At 40.9% G+C, this 16,447-nt stretch overlaps 1 protein-coding gene across 1 annotated transcript; it reads right to left on the bottom strand.

Moving 5' to 3' along the window:
• Positions 1 to 1,962: 1,962 nt before the first annotated feature.
• Positions 1,963 to 13,552, bottom strand: ARPP19 (cAMP regulated phosphoprotein 19). Its single transcript, XM_062501462.1, has 3 exons — positions 13,422 to 13,552; positions 8,583 to 8,705; positions 1,963 to 5,233 (listed from the first exon to the last, which is right to left on the bottom strand). Exons 1-3 carry the CDS (start codon positions 13,464 to 13,466, stop codon positions 5,063 to 5,065), a joined length of 339 nt encoding a protein of 112 aa, XP_062357446.1. The 5' UTR covers positions 13,467 to 13,552; the 3' UTR covers positions 1,963 to 5,062.
• Between the last annotated feature and the right edge of the window lie 2,895 nt (positions 13,553 to 16,447).

Raw genomic sequence — 16,447 nt, 5'->3', positions numbered from 1 at the left:
GAGAAAGCGAACCATGAAAGCAACGGGTCAGAAATCATTCATCAATTTAGGAACAGAGAGAAAACATTATCCTGATTCCCAAAACAAATGCTACCAATAAATGCTTAGCTGGACTTTACTGCTGCTATCTAAAACAAAGGAGATAGAGAAAGTAGCAAGCACAAATAGAAAACAGCCAAGATGAAAATATGTAGCTTACCTAGAGTTGGTTGCATTAAGTGCAAATATATGGCCTCCACAGCTAGGAAACTAAGGTTAGTAAATTCAAAATAGAGATTTTAAATATACTCTTGATTCTGCTGGGAGAATTCAAAATAATGTGAACAGAATTTTAAAAAATACATTCCTTCCCATGTTCTGACAGTGTCCAGGCTTATACAGCAACTGCTCTTGCTGTCCCACACCAGGAGGCTGACTCCCAGCAGAACTGGACATTCATTCTCAGTGCTATAAAAAGCCCAGAATGGGCTCCTGGGAACTGCTGCCCAGGTCAGGGGTGAGGTTTTGGCTAAGCAGTTTGCATAGCTGCTCTTCATTTGTCTGCCAAGGCAAACCAGGGATCTATACTAAAGCTGCCAGTCATCTTTCACGTGCAACATGGAATTGTAAACAACTGAAATTTCAGTTTTGTTTTCAGAAAGGACCCGGACCTCCTCTCTGTGTGGTATTTCATATATTTTTGAACCCTTTCTTCAGCATATCTCTGCTAAATTCAAAGATGCTCATTTCAGGAGTTCGCCTGGACTGTGGATTACAGATCTCAGCCATTCAGAGCTGGAGCTCGGGAGCCAAATGTAAGTATAAGATACTGCGAAAAATAGGTATCAGAGTCCAAAATATGCTATGATTTGACACCATTTGCATAACCCAGGATTTCAAATCTGCCATTAAGGACAGAAATTGAGAGCACTGAAAGTTGCCAAGAAGCAACCTGTTTGTAATGTATCCAGACCGACTACTTCAAGATGCATCTCCTGCATCAAATATTTGCTGACAGGATTTTAAAAGACTCATATCTTACCTTGCACAGCATCTTTTCAAAAAGAGGGTATTTTTTTCAGAGCACAGATCCCAGGTAACAATGCAGAGGTAATGTAACTGACACAGTCCATATGTAGAATTTTATACTAAATTTTTGTAAATTTTTTTCAGCATTAAAGAAGCACATCCAATCTTTTTTCTTACATGTGTTCTGTTCATATCTACGATCTGTTCAATTGTGGCAGAGAAATTCCCTTCTCACACAGGCCTTCCTGTTCTGTTGTCACACTGTACAATGAGTGAGCAGTGAGTTCTCTGCCAAGCCCATATTCCCACACTACAAGGACCAGGCCTGGAGATTTTAGCTGTAGAAAACAAACAGGGCTGGTTTCAGCCAGTACTGATGGAACAGTTAAGTACTCTGAAATGTAATGCAAGAGATATGTAGGAAAAGAGACAATCACGTACCATGCAGGAATGCAGAGCTCAGAGGGTGTTGCTATAACCTTGGGGACTGAGCTAACTGTCCAAATAACAACCCTTGGTTCTGGAAGCTGTGCAAAGATCAGCACCCGAGCCTCAGGCTGACTGGATAATTAGCGGGACTTTTTTCCAGCATTGTGGCTTCTGGAAATGTTGCCATATTTAGGCCAACAGTCTAAAGCAATGCAAACTTCTTTGCACCAAGCTGGTTCCCAGACATCCCCTTCATTCAGTGCAAGGGACCCAACCAATCATGTGTTACGGAGTTTTCAAACAATAAGCTTTAATTACCTTAATAGAAAAATAAGCACTGAAGTATATATAAAGGTGATTACATTAAATTAATTCTGTAGTCTAACCTACTAGAAACCAAAGCCCAGTTGTATTTTTAATGATACAGAGTAGCAAGACCTAGGGTTTAGAAATTTTCCATAGAGAATACCGAAGTATCTAGTACTGTTTAGGAAACTACAGTAAAGATGAGACAAACCTCCACAGTGCAATAAAAACTAAGTAAATCAATTTATTCTGTATACTATACAATGTGTAAGTTTGTAAAGAACAATTGACATTTTTATCACCTTAACATCTTGACTGGGTGTAAATATGTCCAACAAAATGTACTCCTGTGGCCTTTACACAAACACTGTCCTACTACATCAAGAACAATGAGAGGGAAGCCTTTGGTGTTACAGATTTGGGGACATATCTGTGAAGTTGTAATTAATCCACTTAACTATCTCAAATAAAACGTTGGTGCTATCTGCCTACACGAGTACTACTCTAACAACTAAACACTATCTTTAAAGGCAAGATATGAAAGGGACTGCCAGTCTACAGTGTGGAGAGGTTTTCTTTGAAAAAGGCAATTATCAAATGGTAAAACTCATATAATACATTATGTACATCAGTTTGGATAGCTGAGTTATCTTGCTGGAGTAAGCTGAAAGTAAGCATCGATCTGCAGTCATGTTCCATTTACTGTTAAGTGACCACTGGACTTGAGTTTTATACAGTGTATAGAATCAAAATAGCTGTGCCTGCTGCTGAGGTCTGTCAGATGTGAAGGCTCATAATCAGTCACTGACCTAGTTAGTATTACAGTACTTCAAATATACACATGGATAATATATTCATAGCTGAATTTGTAGTAATCTTAGGAACTGCAAGTCACTGAGTGAGCATTGGAAGAGCTTGTGTTGTCCAACCAGCAGGACAAGCTGAGTTTTAGCTGAGTGAGTGGAATGTTTAAATTTAAATGGCTATCTTTTTAAACCTTCCCAAACATCAAGAGAACTCACCTTAGGGGAGCTACGGAATAGTGGCACCAGACAATACACAGCAAGTCACCTTAAGTTGTTCAACATTTGTTTCAGGCCCAATCCTATCATCAAGTTTTAATTTCATTTATACATAGAAAAATAAAGAGGGATTTTCACATTAGAACAAACATTTATAAAAAGCAGATTGCTTCAGTATTTCCAGTTTCCTTGTTATTTTTCCAGCCTGATTTCTTAAAGAAGTCAAGTAGGTCCATTTCTTCAAACTGTTCTGCAGAAACCACAGATTATTTGTAATACTAGTGGAGGATAAGGAGTAAGGTCAGGCTTGACAAAGCCCATCTACTAAAACAGTGTTATACAGACTTGAAAAGAATCAGGTAAGCAATTCTGAAATTCTCTGGAATTGCTTCTCTGAATCAAAAACATTACATAGACACTGTATGTTCTGATCAAAATGGGACCAAATAAAGACTATTCATTTTCTCTTGACCAATTTGTTTGCCTCTAGAAGAGAGAATTGCAGAAGATATGGGCCAGCATTGGTTTTGACTAGCAGTCCTTTATACCCCAAGACCTTTCTGAATACGTCAGCACAAAGTACAAGCTTCTAAAAACATGCATGTTTAAGTGTTCTCTCTTGTAATACTCACATTGGTGTTTTGTTTCTAACAGGATGTTTCCAAACTATTTTTTAAAAGAGAAAGGCATTCAGTAAACTGATCCTTTTAAAGAGTTTCTTGTTCTCCCAAAGACTGTGAAGGCTGTGACTACCTGTATGAAAATCAATTCTATTATGGATCATACTCCACTTTCACTATTCTGATTTAATTGAACTAATATGTTTCAAATGCACCAATTCACCTAATATAAACTAAATATTTGGTCTATCTATTACTTACAGCCTTCATCATAAGCATGAACTGGAGTTCATTCCTATTTTCTGATATAAAAATTTACCTATTTTTCAGTAAGTCATTATAGAAATACCTTTCCAGATATTTGTTTGCACAAAGCAAATGAGGGGCTGCTGTACAACGAAGTAAAGGAAATAATTTACTAGCTCTTCAGGAGTCCAAGAAAAACAAACAAGCAAACAAACAAACAAACAAACATCTTTCTGCTTCCAGAAGTCTAAAATTGCCCAAAGACAACTGCATATCAAACATTAGTGAGCTTAGATCTGGTGTTTGCCACACAGGGAATTCTCTAGAATAGTACACTTAGCCATATTCCATGCCAACAGACAGAGCATTTCTGCTTTAAAAGCTTAAACAACTGCTGAACAGAAAGGGCACTTGCCTGCAAATATAGGTACAAATTCCGAATTTATAATTGAATGCTGGATATTGTTGTGAAACACAATATACAACTGCAAAAGCATTAAGGTTGAATCAAGTGTAAATGTGTTGCACAGATTTCAGGTATACAATTTTTACTTTCAGTAGCAAGATTCTGGGCTCTTAGTTTCAGGACAAGACTTTGAAAGATACAGAATCACTTGTGCTTTGATTGGCACATTATCTGCTTTTTAAAATGTAAAACTAATAGACGTTTGCAAAAGGTTGTGCAAAACTATTGTATTTACAAAAAATGGCACAAGAGTGAATTCAACAGTCTATGCACATGCACACTTCATCCACATCTTCAACAAAAGTGTGTCCTAAGCTACGGAACTGAAAATACCAGCTTCAACAGGCAGTTGTCAATAAGCACTAGGTTCACAAGAGTTACACGAGAATGGGCAAATATTGCCCAAGTAAAAACTCTATTGTTAAAGCTGAAACAGGTTTAAGGCCGTTCAAGTTCAAAAGCAGAAACAAAATTCAATCAGAGCCCTGTCTTTGTTTTTATACATGCTTTACCATCTAGCAACTTGTGGTCTAAACCTCTATTTTAGACAACAAACCCAAACACGGAAGAAAAACCCAACACAACTGGAGGTTATATTAAATACAAATATGCTGTAATTAAGATGAAATAACAAAAGCAGAAACATTAGAAGTTGTAAAACTTGCAACGTCACTTGCTGGAACCAGTCCTATACTAGGAAATGGGCAATATGTACATTTTCAAGTAGATTACATTGCTCTAACCAAACTTGTCCATTTAATCAGTGCATTTTTCTCAACTAGTCCAAATACTACATTTTACTCTTAACAGTATTCCCTTACAATAGCAGCACATGCTATCGCTACCTGCAAAGCTGTCAGTCTCATGACTTAGTGTAAGAAAGAAAAGGGGGATGTGAGGGTGAGAAATAACTATTAGGGAGAAATAACAGGAATGAGAATAATCATGCAGTTCAGCTGTTCTCGTCAGCCAGCCAGCTTGCTAGCAACAAGAGATGGTTTCCGCTGTGGAAGATCCTGTGGAGTAGGAATATGGTCACCAGTGACTTCTGTCTTGTCAGGAGCTGCAGTAGGCAGTTGCTTGTTCTTCATCTTTGCTTTAGCCATGTTGTAATCACCAGAATCAAAGTATTTTTGCTAGGAGACAAAACACATATATTTAAAAGCCTGTATACAGTGAACTACACTGTTAAACAGATATTTTAAATTTCAAAAAGTTGTAAAATATCTGTGATTTGTCAAAGTACCTCTACGTTGATTAAAAGAAAAGGTCTTATAAAGACTAGTAGGCACAGACAGCTGAACTCTTAAAATCACTGTGAACAATAATCTGAACATTATTTTTACCCTGGTTTTCTCAAAAGCTCATCTCCCACAACTGAAACCTTGGGGTTTGCAAATTTTGTTGCAGTGAACAAGTTCAGCTACACACAGTAACCAAACAATGCAGAAATTAAAGCTGGAGAACAGAGCCTGGTCTATCACAGCAGAGATCAAAGCAGTATGAAAGTGCATGCTAACAAGAAAACCTCTTTTCTGCACACATTAAAACAGCAAAACTGTAAACCATAAAGTTCCCAAACCTATTATTTAGCCAAGTCAAATCTCCTGTACAGACCTTCTGAAAAGCACTATGTCAAGGAAATTATTATCCCCCATTCAACTTTTTTTCTGAATACAAAAGTAAATTAAGTTTTAAAATCCTAGTTGAAAAACAGTGTTCCTTAATATATCAGGAAGTTTTTATTAGCATTACCTTTAAGATTAGCCAGATTTCTCAAAATGTTAAATTATCTATGCATGTCAAAGCCAAATGACTTTTATTTATCCACATCATGGTAATATGAGGCATGGAATTTCATCCAAGCTCTGCATCAAATCTTCAAGTGCTTACTGACACATTTTGCAGGAAAAGTTGCGTTGTGTTTACATTTTACCATGAGGTCTACCACTAAAATACTTGTAACTCATGAATTTGAACAGATTTCATGAGAAGCAAGAAAACTTATATCCAGGATTAAGATTTACCCCACTAACTACTGCTTACAATCATAACCACCTCTGAAGAGTAGACCACTCAGATTTGTATAGGCTTAGTCCTCAGTCAGCTGAACAGCCATCACTACCTGCTACCTCTAAGTGCCATCACAGCCTTTATTCTGCATTAGTACTAAGCAGCTGCAAAATGCTCAGTGGCAGCAGCTGCTGGACAGAAGTAATTTGAACACCTGAGTTAACAGGCCTTTACAAAGGGGGAGGAGGCTGCTCAGACAAGACCTCCTGAAAACAGCTTTAAATGTTCCCTGCCAGAGCCCTGAAGTTACCGATTGATTTCTCCCATAGTCTGTCAGATACCTGAATCACACATTTTTATTTATACACCTTCCCAGCTCAATCCTGTTGATAGTGCAATCCCTATTTACACCACAATGTTCTAGCACTACCTCTCCAGCCTAGACCTCAAGGTAGAGCATGATCTTATTTGAAAAAAGACTTTCCCATTTTGCTCTTTAAGACTGAAGCAAACAAAATAAACTTCTAAACAGCAGCTAGGTAATAACAGAACCATTCGATCTTCAGCTGTGACACAGCTGTTAGCAGAAATCTTTCTGTCCATCTAAGAGTTCTGAACAGAATCCCCCCACAGGAGCATGATGTAGGTGCTGTTCTCATCCACCATTATTTTTACTTTACTGCAGACAATGTGCTAGTAATGGTGTGTGCATCAAATGCACAACACTTCTGGACAGCAAATATGAATTGGTAGAGCAGGTCCTGGCAGGTCCTGGCTGCCAAACCCAAGATGATTTGGGCTACAGCTGACCATAGAAGAATATCTGAGAAAACCCACCATCTTTCATGCTTTAGAATATCAATAAATTTCTTCTTTTACTTATTCCTGTATTTTCCTGATTTATTGTAGCTTCTCACAGACACTCTGTATCTGATCATCCCTTTCAAAACCAACCATGTCTGTCCAGGTGTCTTTCTGTCAGAAACAGTGCCAGAAAGCACACACACTATCCTCACTCTATTTTAACTCTCATCAAGTCCACCAGAACCCCTATCACGTAAAGAAGCCTCCTCATTTAAGACACTGAACACACTAAATAATAAAAAATAAATGAAATCAATTTATTATCACCACATCAGGAACTGCAGGAGGCCTATTATGAATTGGAATCCACAAGTTTATGCCATCTTTTATCAGAGTAGCAAAAGTCAATTAAGATGGCCATGGATCTGCCTGTGCTCAAATTTGAAAGTACATGCTGCAAATATGTATTTGCAAATCTGAAAGTACATGCTTTGCATTCAATAGTGTATAATGAAGATACTGTACAGGCTGTTACTGCTGGTGGTGAGGTTCCCTCACATTTGCACCAAGGGCAAGCAGTCACAATTCCTTTCTGGCTATCAAACCTTACTGAGTGAATGCTGGTCTGTTTTCCTGAGATACCATCACAATACAAACTTACCACTCCCTTCTGTGTCTACACACACCCTGGACCCAGTGAAGTCCCATTTAGGCTGCCTTTGGCCACGCAGCAGCGTACCTGGGAGGGAGTCACTTCACCTGCCACCTGCCCAGGCCCAGCAGCCATTAACTCTGCTTCATATCTTCCAACTTATGAGACAAAGATTATCCATAAAACCTGCCAACAGTAACAATGCCCAAGAGATGTTACCAGATAGCACAGAATTAGATCAGCACTGAACTCCACCAGCTGGTTTGTGAAGGATTTATACATGGAATCCTTGCGTGTTCTGCAAGGGCCTAGACAATTTTAAAATAAAACACGCAGCAGTGTGACAGCAATGAAAGCACCACCAGAAGCAGTGACATACTAGGATTATTCCAAGAACAGAGTCCTAGCCTGCCTGAAAGGCATTACATAATCACTCAATGAATAATTAAAACTAAAAAGCCCTCAGTCAAATAGCTAAGAAAATAAGAGATACTGGTTAGGTGTGGAACAATACTGAAGTATTAACTTTCTCTTCATTTTTCTAGCATTATTTTTTTGGGTCTGGGTGTATATTCAGAATTATACAACCATTTTCAAACCACTAATGTCAGATGATGCCTGGTTCTAATAGCAGATACCAAACTTTCATGTGCTAGAAACATGGATAAAAGGAGTGGATCAATTTTCGGAGCATATGAATGGGCAGGATAAAATCACTACAAAATGAGTTTCTATCCCTTGGTGTTTAATGTTTTTTTCAAGTCTATCACAGCAGCTTCTAAGTTTAATTTTTTTATAACAAGTGTGGCTGAGCCACTGATGCTGTAAAGAGCTATCTTGCCAACCTGGTATTTGTTTTGCAAAGACAAATTTTTCCTCCTTGTGCTTTCTCAAAATTTAAGGTTCTTCGGACTTTTACCATGCAAAGGCCCATGGAGTAGGAAAAAAAAAAGAAATCACAGATACAGGAATTTTGGATTTTTTTGTCTATATCCTGTGGACAATAAAGAACTTACCCCTTTTTGAAGCCTCTTCCTCAAGAAGTCTGAGCCTCCTGGCTTCTGACCCAGATGAGGGTATCTTGCTTTCAATTTTGCTTCTTCAGCTTTTTCTGGACTTAACACCTTATCCTCCATCTCCTGAAAGACAGTGAGTGATACAGTAAGTGAAACATACAGCAATGCATATTTATGCAGGTAATACACCCACATACCCACTGCTGCTACCAAGTGAGCATAACAATTATCTGATTAGACATTTTCATACACTCTTTCTCAAATGCTGACAGCAACTGTAGGAGTTCAGCCTCCCACTTTAGACACCTTTCCTGGAGATGCTGAAGATGCGTGCACTTCCCTCTCAAAGAAAAGCAATTTGAATTATTCCATCTCGGGGAAAAAAAAGACTCAAACAAAACTCTCCTTGTTGGTCAAAACAAGGGGTCCACTAAGAACAAACAAATACTGAACACTGAGCACAGGACTTGCTTTCCAAATGCCCGTTTCATCATCTAGTTGCATAGGCAGATTGGCACTTCCACTGCCACACTGATCTGTATGGCTGCCCCAGCCATAATGTGCTGATATTCACTGTGGAACAGTCTCCAAAACATGCCTGCTGTTACATTAATAGCAATACTGTGTTTCTCCACACATGTCTATAATTATCCTGAAATTATGAGGATGAAGACAGTTGGGTAGTGCATTTGTACAAAATAAAATGCCTGTTTTATGAGCATACTGTAAAACATGGATAATCAAAATAATAATTTAGAGGTATTAATTTGTCAAAACTGTAATTTGTTCACTGGCCTCTACTTCACACTCATCTGTTCCATGTAGCAATTCGATGTATGAAATGCAACTTATTCTACTGGATCGTTTCTAAAATATGTTTCATTCAAAATTATTTGAATGGTTTTTTTTCCAGTATTTGGCCACAGCCTTTTATTATTATTATTATTATTATTATTATTATTATTATTATTTAATGAAAACAATTCCTAGTACAGGGAAAATATAAAAGGATTTGCACTGACTGCTGTAGCACAGAATTGCTATTATCATATGAAATCACAGAAAGACTTTCAGGCAGGAATTAAGAATTGCCATTGAAATCAGGAGGGCATCATTTATCTGTGACTAAGATTTCATGTCCACTTAGAGCTGCTTAGGCAGCCCCTTCATACTCTTTTCCAAGCCTGTCATAAACCTTTGCATTGTGTCAATCAGCATGACTGCCTGTACTCCCCAGTCACGGTTTACAGAAACTAATTCAACAGAAAAATAACTATTTATAATTTTTTTCCTTCTCCCCTTGTTGGGCTGTTTCATTTGGATCAGTTTCCACAGCCTGGATGACCACAGCTGCACCAACAGGTGTGTTAATACAGCAGCAGAGAGGACAGGAACATGGAGTTACTTAAACCAGAACTGCTGAAGACAAGAGCCACCACACTCGCCTATCCCCAGGTGCTCTTCTCTGTCTCTTACAAACTGTTCCAGGTTGTGTAAGATTCAACATCTTTCTGGTAAGATGCCTCAGAAACAAAGGTTATTACAGATTTGGAATATAACATTTTCTAGTTGCTCCATTTGGCCAAAACACCTCAAGGACAGCTTTGCACAATACAACAGGAAACTGAATTAACAGTTCTCCCAAGGAAAAAATAGAAACTCTCATAACAATTAAAGAGAAACTTCAGTGACAACAGGAACATATGCTTTTTATCAGATGAAAATGCAGCTAGGCAATACAATGCAAAATCCAAACATGAATAAAGGGCACAGTTTCCCTGATGCTACTGAACCTAGAACTACACAATTTCTCACTAGCCAAGCCCACAGTTCTCATGCATTACAAAGATCACGCAGCTGCTGCTCTCCCTGCTGAGGTTCATCAGAATGCCAACACGGACTGGATTTGCTCAAAAGTCATCTTTTCAGCTCAACACTTTGAACACTTAATGCTGAATCACTGGCTACTCACTGCCGAGCAAACAAAGTATTTGAGGGGGCATATTTTCCCCCTAAAAGCCAAAAGGACATGATTTTTACAACGAGAGGACGACAGTAATAGCTTATATAAATAGGTATTCACAGTGCATCAAAGGAAACATTTATGCAAACTCACAGGGCTGACAAATTATGGCACAGCAGGCAAGCCAAACAAAAACACCATGTTATGCATCAATGCAGCTCAAAAGGATACGAGCATGGCCGCTTCTTCTTGACGACCAACAACAACTAAAACTCAAAAACCCACAGAACACAAATGAAAGAATTTCAGTACCACGACTTGGGGTGTCAAACAAAACCAGCTGATGGTAGGTTCAAAAAATACTTAAGATGACAGTTCTTCACGTAAAATACAGGTAAGCTGCAGAACTCCTTTCTGAAGGATACAGGGAGTGCCAAGAATTTAGATTCAGAAAGCAATTCGATGTGTTTGTTTGCAGCTCAGAAGCCTTTTAAACCAGATTGCTGAGACCTTGTAGAGTTTTCTTGAGAAGATCACTGCCTGCACGTCCTGATCTTATATTCTTCTGAGAACTAGATGGTACTGAGCACTCTCGGAGATGTGCTGCTGAGCCCCGAAGACTTTAGTCCAAGCCACTCCTACATTCAGAACATTCTCCCTTGAATTACAGAAGCAACAACCAAGTGACTAACAAATGACTGGGGAGTGGGCAGAAATCAAGATATACCACGCTCTTCTTCCAAGTGACAACCACACAAAAGTTATAATTTTAGTACTCTACAGGAATCTGACACAGCTCATGAAGTCATTAAAATGATCTACCAGGAAGGCAGTAGTTACCTAACTCACTTAAAGACAGCTTTTGCTTTTAATCTTTGCAGAGATTCTAGCAGTAAAAAGTTCTCTATCTGCTGGACAACTGACCTGCATTACAAAGAGCCATCAGCCTTTTAAAACTCTGGCATGAATGGCTCATGTTTAGCAGAAGACATCAGAGAAAATTCAACACAGAAAATGGGAAAAACATGGCAACAGCACAACCCTACAGCAAACTGATATGGCAAAAGCCAGTTCAGCAACAAAATGCACCACCTCTAAGAGTTTCCTGAAAAATACAGGCTTTTATGGCAAAAAGCGTCAACCAAACATTCTCCTAAGTCTGGAGTTTCTTTGTTTCTGAACTTCCTCCTGCCACTGTCCTGAGTTTTCCCATCGAGAACAGGAAATGCTGGTCACTGGCAGATTTTCAGTTTGCATCACTGTAGTAAAAAACCCTTCTCACTCAGCACAAGCTTCTTATAGCATGTCAGAAAGTTTAGGAAAAAGCTCTGAACATGAAAACGCTGCCTCAAAATTCATTTAGGGGCGTTTTAAGCTTTTTAAAGTGTACATATGAATAAGTACCGCAAAATGGGTTGTTTATATAAGTGTTTCAGAGCTAAGCATTAACTGAGCAAATGATCAGTTTTGCCTACCCACACGAATAGTTTTAGTGGAGGTTAATATTGCAGTGTAATAACAGCACTGATATCACGGTATCAGACCAGGACATAATCTCGCAAAAAGCAAAGTTTTATTTTATTGACGTTATATAATTTTTCTTGAACGCTTCACCAGAATAAAACTAAATGAGGAGAGCAGCAAAGACCTCTCATCTCTGAAATAAAAGGTAATTTCTCCAAGCAGTGCACAAGCATGATGTTCCAAGTCTGAAAGTTCGTTAGGAAAATCAGCCCCAGTCACCTGACTTCATCAGAACACCCTAGAAGGCATTACAATAAACTTGCTGCCACATGTTTAACTATGCTCTTATTACAGAGCTATTCTAGGAGTGCTGCATAGGCCAGAGACTTATTTTTATAGGCTTTGAACCGGAACAGTATCCCCTCAGCAGCCTACCTAGCATGAACGTTAAGTCATGCTGCAGAACACACCTATTTAAGAGCAGATTACAGACCTGGCAAGAAGCTGTTTCTGATTACTGCACCTATTGAGAAAGTATCATTCCATATTAATCCCCAAAGCTCTACTTGTGCGACTAACTCATATTACAAATTGTAATTTATTAAACAAAAACTTAACAGCTGAGATAGATCAAGCTTTTTCTTTTAGCACCCTTCAGAGCAGTACTTGTGTTTCATAACTTCTCCGGATCATAGCCGCGGGGACTGCAACCGGGCTCCCACAGCAATGACAAGACTAAAAAAACAAACGGCTTCTTAAAGTCACAGCACAGCCATCTGTAAAACCAAATCCCACCTAAGAAATGATACAATTATAAGCTACGGAGATGACATAAGAGGAACACCACAAGATAACCCAGCCAGTTATTCTTTCTAAAAGCCTTAACTAGCACAGGTCACGGTCGTTGTGAGTTGGCTATTTCTACTCCTGAATTGATTTCATTAAAAGCTGAGCATGTTCTAGGAGTGAAACAAACGTTTAGCCTGCGGATAATGGCTGGTGTCCATCCCGCCGCCGCCGCGATCGTGAGCCGAAGCCCATCGCGCAGGACGGCGCCGGGAGCGGGGCCGAGGCCAGAGAACGGGCGAGGGAGCGCCATCGGCCCAGGCAGGCCGGCGCACACCGCCGATGGGCCAGGAACACCCGCTCCCGAGCCATCGTGGTGGTGCGGCGCCTCCGCCTCCAGCCCCACACGGCTGCGGGCGGCAGGGCTCGTCCTGCCCGGGAGGCGCCGCCCGGCCCTGCTGCGCTCGGACAGCCCGGGGCAGGCGGTGCTCTGAGGGGCGGCCGTGCCCGGGAGACGCTGCGGCCCGCGGGGCTCCGCGGGCTGAGGGAGGGAGAGGCCCGGCCGCGCCGATGGAGGCGGGAGAAGCCCCGCGGGGCTCCCTGTACTCCTCGGCCCGGCCACCCACCTTCTGCTCCTCGGCCGAGGCGGGCTCGGGGCTCTCGGCAGACATGGCGCCGCGGCAGCGGAACGGCGGGGCCGGGATGAGGGAAGCAGGGAAGGAGGCGGGCGGGAGGCGCGGCCGCGGCTCCTCCGCGCTGCTGCTGCTGCCGCCTCCTCCCGCACAAGATGGCGGCGGCGCGCGCGACGGAGCGTCGGCGGGGCCAGACTTCCTCCGCCTCAGCCCCCGCGCGCGCGGGCGGGATCCGCCTGCGCCCCGCGCGTCACGTCCGGGACGCGGGTTCGAGCCCCGCGTTCGGGGGCGGGCTCAGAGACCGGACGGGCCTGGCGTGCCGCCCGTGAGCATCACGGAACTGTAGAAATACCGGGCTTGGAACGGGTGCTCGGCATGGTCCAGTCCACCCGCACAGGCGTCACGGTAACCACTGAACCCCATAACCCGACGGCAGAGCCGTGTGTCTCTTGCACACCTCCAGGGATGGTGACTCCGCGTCCTCCCTGGGCAGCCGGTTCCAATGTCTGACCGGCCGAACAGTGGAAGTTCTAATATCTAATGGCAATCTCTCCGTAAAGCCATCTCCTCTCGTCCCCTCCTCACCTCACCACAGCCCCCCAGCCCCGGCTCCTCCAGCCTGCATGGCCTCCACTACTCAGCATTAGGGTCAAAGGAACAAACTCCTTCACTGCTTGGCTAAAGTGACTTCTTTTGGCCACTTTTACTGATCAAAATATAAGGAGCCGAGTCCTCAGCAGCATTACTCGAGGATCTCATGAATCCCGAACAGCAGATGACAGAATAGGAAGGCTCAGTCCACTGGAACTTCTTAAAAGTGCAGTAGCAAGTTGTACAGAGTATTTTATTCCCTCCCCATCTACTTTTCACTGGTTCTTGTCTGAAAAATAACCTTCTGTAGACTCTCTTCAGGAGTGTAAAGGAAGGGTTTAAATAGCCCACCATTAATAAATCCTTGGGGGTCCCTAAATAAATGGATTATGTGAACAGCAAGGTGTGGATTATACTCAGCACAGCTCAAGAAGGACTGGCCAGGACAGGCTTTGTGCAATTATGGTGAGGAAGAACATAAGAGGCAGGTCAGAAAGGCCTGTGAAAGTTGAAGCTGTCAATGATTTTGCCACAGCAGAATTGTACTAAATGCCCCACAGGCCAGCAGGCAGAAGAGGTTTTATTGTGCACCTGAGAGATTCATCCAGAGACCAGGATCATGTAGCTGTGGGGAACTCAAGGAATGTGCATATCCCTCATTCAGAAAGGGATACAGCCAGACAGACTGCACAGAAAAATGATCATAGAATGCACCAGTGGGTTTTTCCTAATGGTGAAAAAAGCCACGATACAGGTGGGTGCACAACACTTGTTTCTAGCAAAATCAGGGAGAAATGGTCTGAAAGTGTGAAAGACAGAGCAACAGAGAATAATTATCATAAAAAGGATGAAGTGCATAGATTTTAAAAGGAAGAACAAAGCAGTGACAGCAGACAAGAATGCAAACTTAAGGCATTTCTTTCAAATCTCTTAGAAAATTAATGTGAGGGAAAACAGTTTCAAGGATTCAGCTGTTCCTTAATGCAGTTATTTCTTTAAGGGAGCATAATGCAGAGGAAAGATGGAAAATAAATTCAGAACCTCAGGAAAAGCACAGATTCTTCAATAGCCTCAAATAGAAGAAAGCAGCCTACAGAAACTAGGTCAGTTTTTAAGGGTGTTTATCTAAAGCAGATCATGAAGACAAGGGGGTACTGAAATACTACTGAACATAACTTTTAAAGACTGAAGTGTTTAATGTTTCTTTCTGTTCATCAAGGTAAATACTGTAACAAATGAAGTATAGCCTCTAGCTGGAATAAGGAAAGAGTGGTTTACAGGTTACTTTAATTAGTTTTGGTAAATATTTTCAACTTGGATGAAAAAATATCCTTAAGAGATTAGAGAATAACAGAAGCAATCTCCAGTTAATTATTGGTGATTCATAAAGGAACCTGTAAAAAATTAATGGGTTTCCAGGAGTCACTTTTCCTGAATTTGAATAGGAGTATGGGGAGGACAGAATACCAGCTATATAATTAGGCTGTCAGTAATGACTTGAAAAATCATCTAAAATAAGCACTCAAAAGAAACTGAGTAGCTAGGCAGGAATTCACAGTTAAGAACAAGGGTTTCACACAATCATTTTTCCTTCAAGAAAAAGGAAATAGACCATGTGGAGAAGTGGGGGAAGGTGGCTGAAGTTCCAGATGCCTTCTGACAATAATATGGCTGCTGAGACTCTCCCATGCAAATTCGGGAAACTTAATTAGATGAAACTTTAATGTGGTGGATGCAAGTTTGTTGGAAACAGCTATCAATTCTTCAAACAGCAATTCTGTGTTCAGCATGGAAGATCTTGGGTAGTGAGAGAATAAAGTTCAATAAGGAGAGCTATCATTTTGGGAACAAGCAGATAGGATGTCTCTTACACTGGGTAACAAGGTGACAAGTTGACATCTCCTGAGACTGAAAAACAGCATATTACAACAGGATGCATGAAGAGGACTTCAATCCATATGATTTATCAACCAATTCTTCCAGTCTGATCAGCACAGAGAGCCCTGACTGGGATGCTGTGTCCAGCCTCACACACTTCAAGACTGATTCAGTCCAAAAGAAGAAAGCAAAGAGCCAGAATGCCAAGAGGTGCAGAAAATAAAGGGTAACTGAACAGTCTGGGGTTGTCCTAGTTACCAAAAAAAAAAAAAATATACTGAGAAGGGAGATGCAAGAACTAAACTGTTTGCTTATAGTGAAAAGGCTAAGTAGTATTTAAAGTCATCAACATTTAGTTGGATGTTATAAATTCTTATATAATGATAATTAAATGTATATATGTTATACTTTCTTATGGTAAGTGTAATTTATCACTGAAAGAGATTAGTTGTAGCAGCCATCACTGGAGGCCCTTATAAACCACTCAAACATTTATTAAAAACAACTGTATATGGTTGAGCCTATTGAATAAAGAGAAGAAACCAATTACC

The sequence above is a fragment of the Cinclus cinclus genome, chromosome 13 (genome assembly GCF_963662255.1).
Source record: "Cinclus cinclus chromosome 13, bCinCin1.1, whole genome shotgun sequence".
Classification (NCBI taxonomy): Eukaryota; Metazoa; Chordata; class Aves; order Passeriformes; family Cinclidae; genus Cinclus; species Cinclus cinclus.
The sequence above is the reverse complement of the archived record's forward strand: the minus strand, read 5'-3'. Positions and strand labels throughout refer to the sequence as shown.

Excerpts from the sequence above, each read along its gene's own strand:
- ARPP19 (XM_062501462.1), bottom strand. The coding sequence starts at position 13,466 with ATGTCTGCCGAGAGCCCCGAGCCCGCCTCGGCCGAGGAGCAGAAG. Across the intron at positions 8,706-13,421 it reads CCTCGGCCGAGGAGCAGAAG|GAGATGGAGGATAAGGTGTT; the intron begins GTGGGTGGCCGG and ends ACTGTCTTTCAG. Across the intron at positions 5,234-8,582 it reads GGAAGAGGCTTCAAAAAGGG|CAAAAATACTTTGATTCTGG; the intron begins GTAAGTTCTTTA and ends TTTGTCTCCTAG.